General features: G+C 37.2%; 1 protein-coding gene across 1 annotated transcript; it reads left to right on the top strand.

The window, feature by feature from the left end:
* Positions 1-1,645: 1,645 nt before the first annotated feature.
* On the top strand, positions 1,646-5,589 carry LOC114316832 (ribulose bisphosphate carboxylase/oxygenase activase, chloroplastic). Its single transcript, XM_028263509.2, has 7 exons — positions 1,646-2,055; positions 2,851-3,167; positions 3,271-3,376; positions 3,472-3,557; positions 3,999-4,471; positions 4,704-4,985; positions 5,273-5,589. The coding sequence occupies exons 1-7, from the start codon at positions 2,011-2,013 to the stop codon at positions 5,386-5,388; spliced, it is 1,425 nt and encodes a 474-aa protein (XP_028119310.1). The 5' UTR covers positions 1,646-2,010; the 3' UTR covers positions 5,389-5,589.
* Positions 5,590-6,495: the final 906 nt, after the last annotated feature.

Raw genomic sequence — 6,495 nt, forward strand, 5'->3', positions numbered from 1 at the left:
CTAAAAATAAATATATATATATATATATGTAATGGGTTTTTTGTTTTTGTTTTTACCTAACTTTTTCTAATTGCTTCTTAATTTTCTGAGTTTTTAGGAGCATTTAAATTAGGCGAATTCACAAAAGTAAAAAAAAAAAATTGTTTAAAATATAATAAAATTCACAATAAAAAAATGAAAATAAAAACAAAAAAAATCGAAAGCAATTTTTTGAATTTAAAATCCAAACAAAAATTCTTAGGGTAGTTTCATTTTTGCACAAGGCCTTCATCACCAAGAAATTTGGAGAAAATTGATGTACATAATTTTATGCCCATCTCTATTTTCATAGTTTGATTTCATGATATCCAAATCACAATAGAGGAACCAGAGTCCGGATCATCGGCCGGACATTCCTGCGGCACTTCCAGCGGCCCTGTCAAAAACGACGTCGTTTTTTCTTTCTTTCTTTCTTTCTTTCTTTCTTTTTTTCATTCAAATTTTGAGTTTCCCCCAATTTTTTCAATTTCATCTCTTACTCTTTCATCTGTGTTTAGCCCTAGCACAAAAATGAACAGACAGACGCAAGACAAAGAGAGAGAGCGGCGGAGAGACGGAGGAACACAACGGAGAGAGATGGCGGAGGGACGCGACGAGAGAGAAGAAGGAAGGCAGCCGCTATTGCCCAATCATCTGTTACCTGTGTATTTTCAGTGGGTCGAATCAAAAACAAAGATGAATAGAACACAAAATTTCCTCAACAACAAATTATCAAAATCCCAAATCATCAAACACTTTATAAACATATATAAAAAAAACCCAATCATCCGTTACCTGTGTATTTTCAGTGGGTCGAATCAAAAACAAAGATGAATAGAACACAAAATTTCCTCAACAACAAAATATCGAAATCTCAAATCATCAAACACTGTATAAACATATATAAGAAAAACCCACAAAATTAAACACACAAAAAAAAAAATTGAAAACCCACCTACCATCAGACTTCAACAAAGAGAACCACAGATCAGTAACTATCAAATACCCACAATTTGAGCCCAGAATTTGAGCACTAACTATCAAAAGAGAACCCAGAATTTGAGCAATAACCACTGATCAGTAACTATCAAATAACTATAAAATAAAAAGAGAACCTAGAATTTGAGCCAGCATCAAATTCACCTTCTCATCCTAATCAAATACCCACAATACCAAATCATTCATCGTCCATTTATATTAATCAACCACTACAACCCACGTCCTTCACCATCGGCACCGCTACCAACCCACAGTTCAACAGCAAAACCCAGAAAAAAACCGGCCACCTGGTGGTTCAGTTTGGCGGTGGTGGAGGGCGGCGAAAACAAGTTGGATCAGATGGTGGGAGGAGACCGAGGGCCGCTGCCTTCCTTCTTCTCCCTTATTTGTTTGCTCTGTTCTGTCTTTTTTTTTATTATTATTAAAATTTTGTACCAAAACGACGTCGTTTTAGGGAGTCGCAGGATAGAGCGACCGAGAATTCAGACTCGGAGGGACCATACCACTACACCAATTTCTGACATCTGATTTGAGATTTAAAAAATAAAATAAAAAATAAAATCGTCCTTTTCTTTCATTTGAAAAGTACCCCAAGGCCATAAATTTTCCACTTCTACCAATTTGTGGTAACCAGTTAACCTAATTTCTAAATAATAATAAAAATTACACTAATTTTGTATGGAGGAGAGAGCCTCAAACCTACTAACTTCCTAGAAGCCTCCATTTTGTTTTGATTTTGGGCAAAAGCAAGCAAAGACTCCGTTTTGTTGGGCCAATCTTATTTGTGTGGCCGTTGGGAATTCGCAAGCCAACGTCCACACAACAACTCTTCACTTTCTCCGCACTCTCAACTCACTCATTCTCTCACTGCTCTGCTATATATATACCTCACTCCCCCATACTATTCATCGTCAGAACAACTAACTCTCTTAAATTCAGTTTCAATTTCACTTCTTCATCTTCTTTAAATATAAGATAACAAACCACCCATCAATGGCTACCGCCGTCTCGACTGTTGGAGCTGTCAACAGAGCTCTGGTACTATGATTTTCCTGCCCCTTTTCTCACACTTCACTTGTACACTTGTATCACTGTGGTATCATCTAAGAAAATCAGTTCTTGAGCTTTTTGTGCTACGTTTCTTGTTTTTGGGTAAAATTACGTAATTAGTCCCTATAATTTTAGCACAATTTTACTTGGGTTTTAGTAGTTTCAATTTCCCTTCCAATGACGTTTTAATGTATTCCTTCTGTCTGGTTAATATTTCCACGGAAAAGCGGCATATGTGAATAGGTATTAAAGTGAAATTGAAGGAAATTATAGAGACTACTGTTATAATTTATTATTTATCTTTCCTGGACGGGTATTGCTAAAGTGGCCACATGAATTACACGTGTCGTTTTTTCTGGCAACTGACAAAAAGATTAAGGGTTTAGATGAAACACAATTGAATGTATAAGGGTTTAAATGGATGAAATCAAAGTTATAGAACCGGAAGTGCTAAAAGAAGAGGGCTCAAACAAGGACTGTCTAATTTACCCGTCTTGTTTTTATCGTCTGTCTCTCTTGATTTCATCTGAGCAGAAAGAACACTAGTCTCTTTCCATGTTGAAGTTTATATATTTGTTCGGTATAGTTCAACTTTTAGTTTGATTTGATACTGTTAGTTAGGAAAGGGAAAAAAAAAATTGGGTAATCATGCTTTTGAGTTGATTTTTGTTGGTTTTGTAATTTCTGTGTCTGTTGCAAGTCATTGCTTGAGGCATGGAGACTCTAGTTTCCTGTAAATTTCCTTCTTCATTGGGTATAAACAATAGGACATGTTTGGTGCAGTTGAATTTGAATGGCTCTAGTCCTGCAAGTTCTGTTCCAAACACAGCCTTCTTTGGCAATGGTCTGAAAAAAGCAGACTCTAGAACCACAAGCCCAAAGGTTTCTTCAGGCAACTTCAAGGTTGTTGCAGAAATAGATGAGAAGAAGCAAACCGACAAGGACAGATGGAAAGGCCTTGCATACGATATCTCTGACGACCAACAGGACATCACCAGAGGAAAGGGAATGGTGGACTCTCTCTTTCAAGCTCCAATGGGTGCAGGAACTCATGACCCAATCATGAGCTCCTACGACTACATCAGTGCCGGTCTTCGCCAGTATGTAACTCAGAACATGATAAACTAATGAGATTTCTATCTATTGAAAGTTGTTTTGTTTGTGACTTGATTTTGATTTTTGGATGTTGTATGCTGTTTTTAGATACAATTTGGATAATAACATGGATGGCTTCTACATTGCTCCTGCTTTCATGGACAAGCTGGTTGTTCACATCACCAAGAACTTCCTCACCCTGCCTAATATCAAGGTTTGTTATCTAGTTTTTCTCAAAATTAAATTTCTATCATTTGGATTTTTAAGAGAACTCAATAAAAATATATGGTTTGTCCAAATTGTTCACAGGTTCCTCTTATCTTGGGTATTTGGGGAGGCAAAGGTCAGGGAAAATCATTCCAGTGTGAGCTTGTCTTTGCCAAAATGGGAATCAAGTGAGTTAATTCATACATTTCTCCCTTTATTTACGAATATTTCCCTTATACCCAACCTACCCACTCGACCCCTTCCCCCAATCTGTTTAATTTTACAAGTTATGTTTTTAGTATCGAATTCTAAGAATGTGGTTTCAATTCATAAATCATCCTCTAATTGTAATGTTGTTGGACACCTTACAAATTTAAGAAGTTTTGCGTGGAGCAAGTTTAAAAAGTCATGCCTAAATTAGAAAGAAAATACAAAGAAAACAGCAACATAATCAAATCAGGCTGGAATTCAAGACATTTTTATTTTGTTTCAATGGCGAAGGCTACACAACAGAGCTAGCCCTTACCAATTCATAAACCCCCCAACTTGGATGAAAGTGGGATTCAATTCCAGGTCTCTGACAATGATGCTTACCTATCTTTGATCTTTTTTTGGGAATGAAATTTCAGCCCCATCATGATGAGTGCTGGAGAACTGGAAAGTGGGAATGCAGGAGAGCCAGCGAAATTGATTAGGCAAAGGTATCGCGAGGCAGCAGACATCATCAGGAAAGGAAAAATGTGTGTCCTCTTCATCAATGATCTCGATGCAGGAGCTGGTAGACTTGGTGGAACCACCCAATACACTGTCAACAACCAAATGGTGAATGCCACTCTTATGAACATTGCCGATAACCCAACCAATGTCCAGCTCCCTGGTATGTACAACAAGGAAGAGAATCCCCGTGTTCCCATTGTAGTCACCGGAAATGACTTCTCCACATTGTATGCCCCTCTCATCCGTGATGGTCGTATGGAGAAATTCTACTGGGCTCCTACAAGGGAAGATCGCATTGGTGTCTGCACAGGTATCTTCAGGACCGACAATGTTCCCAAGAATGACATTGTCAAGCTTGTTGACACCTTCCCTGGGCAATCTATTGGTAAGCCCTAGCTCATAATGTCCATCTTGTTTGAACACATAAACTGGTTTGCCAGATGCATCAAAAGAGCTGATTGGAACATGAAACTACTAAGATGATTCTAACATGAAACTCTATTGTTAACATTGAAACATTGTATGAATTGAGAAACCACTAAGAAACATGAAAAAGTTATTTATCAGTGCATAATCAAGACATGAAACGGATCAACATCATTGTGTTTTTTGTGCAGACTTCTTCGGTGCCCTCAGGGCTAGAGTGTATGATGATGAAGTGAGGAAGTGGATTTCAAGCATTGGGGTTGAAAGCATTGGGAAAAGGCTTGTGAACTCAAAGGAGGCACCCCCAACTTTCGAGCAGCCAAAGATGACTCTAGAGAAGCTTCTAGAGTACGGAAGCATGCTTGTCCAAGAGCAAGAGAATGTGAAGAGAGTTCAATTGGCCGACAAGTACTTGAGTGAGGCAGCCCTTGGAGATGCTAATGATGATGCCATAAACAAAGGAACTTTCTATGGTTAGAACCCACCCTTGATCCTAAGGCTATGTTTGGTTCAATGATTTGGAGAGGGATTTGGACCAAAAAAAAAAGGGAAAAGGACGGTGAAATGTAAATAAAATACACCTACATTTCACCTAGTTTCACACATATTTTCCCGTTCCTTCTCCAAATCCCTCTCCAAATTCTTCAACCAAACATAGCCTAAAGGTTTTGATGGGAGGTTTGCATCTGCCTTCTGGATTAAGATAAAAATAAAGATTGAGAAGAGCTTGCTTAAGATTTTCATTATTGTTTGGATGCAGGGAAAGCAGCCCAACAAATCAACCTTCCCATCCGTGAAGGCTGCACTGACCCATCTGCAGTGAACTTCGATCCAACCTCTAGGAGTGATGATGGAAGCTGCTTGTATACATTGTAGGCCTAAACTAGGAATTTTCTTGAGTCAAAAATGGCGCAACCATGAAAAATGAGTGGAATCAATGGTGTCAACATATTTTTTTCTTTTTGTGTCTTGTTTTATGCAGTATTGTATACTTGTTTAGTCTGTTCCCTCCTGTAATCGTCGATTTTGAAGGCCTGCTTTGTAGTGTTTTGTGAATGCGATTCAATTGTCCTCAAACGTTTGTTTATAATCGGCACTGGTTGTTCATGGCATTAGCTATGATGTTTAAGCATAACTGAGCAATTGAGAGTTCAAAGCATACCATGATAACTAAACTCAATTCCTGCAGTACCAGTTTCTGAGTGAGAATCACTGGCCTTGTTTTCCAGTCCTTCAAACAGCTAACTAAAAGCATGCGATGGCATAGAACAACTTTAATGTCAAAATCACTTTGTTGACAGCTAGAAGCTGTGACATGCCATTTAGAAACATGCACCCCCTTGATGCAACTGAATGTACCCATGACTGGTTTTGAGTTTGTTGCAAGCCTTATAATTTTCAAAGAGGCATTAAAAAATTAAGAAAATAAAAATAAAAATAAAAAGAGTAGAGCTTGATGATTGAACCATATCCAGAAACTCGTTTGGCAAGTGCCCCTTTTAGTCAAAAAGTCAAAAAATTATTAAAAAAATCAAAAAGTCAACAACTCATACAAAAAATTCAAAAATTCTCTTTTCTCTCTACATTTTGCATATGTTTTCGTAAAAAGTTAAAAAGTTATCTCAAACATACTAGTTTTTTTTACATCACATTTTAGTCAAAAAATTAAAAAATTATTAAAAAAACATGCTTCCAAACGAGGCCCGAATCTACTTCACACATTCATATTCCAACAAATTTTGAAATAATTTTTTCATAGAATAGAGCATTATCAGAACCACTAATGCAAATAATTGACCAAAATATGTAGCAGTTGCAGGATAACATAAAATAAACAAAGGAGAGCAATAAAACTAAATAAAAGTCAACTCCTTTTCTCTTTTTGCTTCTTTTCTTCTTCTTTTTATATTTCTTTTAAGGAACGCCACTCCTTTGAAATGTCAGAAGAGCCACTAATGCAAATAATTCACTACACTTTGTAGC

The sequence above is a fragment of the Camellia sinensis genome, chromosome 3, assembly GCF_055761805.1.
Source record: "Camellia sinensis isolate YWXY chromosome 3, ASM5576180v1, whole genome shotgun sequence".
NCBI lineage: Eukaryota > Viridiplantae > Streptophyta > Magnoliopsida > Ericales > Theaceae > Camellia > Camellia sinensis.

Bases quoted from the DNA above. Each gene is read 5' to 3' on its own strand.
- LOC114316832 (XM_028263509.2), top strand. From the start codon at position 2,011: ATGGCTACCGCCGTCTCGACTGTTGGAGCTGTCAACAGAGCTCTG. The intron at 2,056-2,850 runs GTACTATGATTT...TGTTTGGTGCAG, and splicing joins GAGCTGTCAACAGAGCTCTG to TTGAATTTGAATGGCTCTAG. The intron at 3,377-3,471 runs GTTTGTTATCTA...AATTGTTCACAG, and splicing joins TCACCCTGCCTAATATCAAG to GTTCCTCTTATCTTGGGTAT.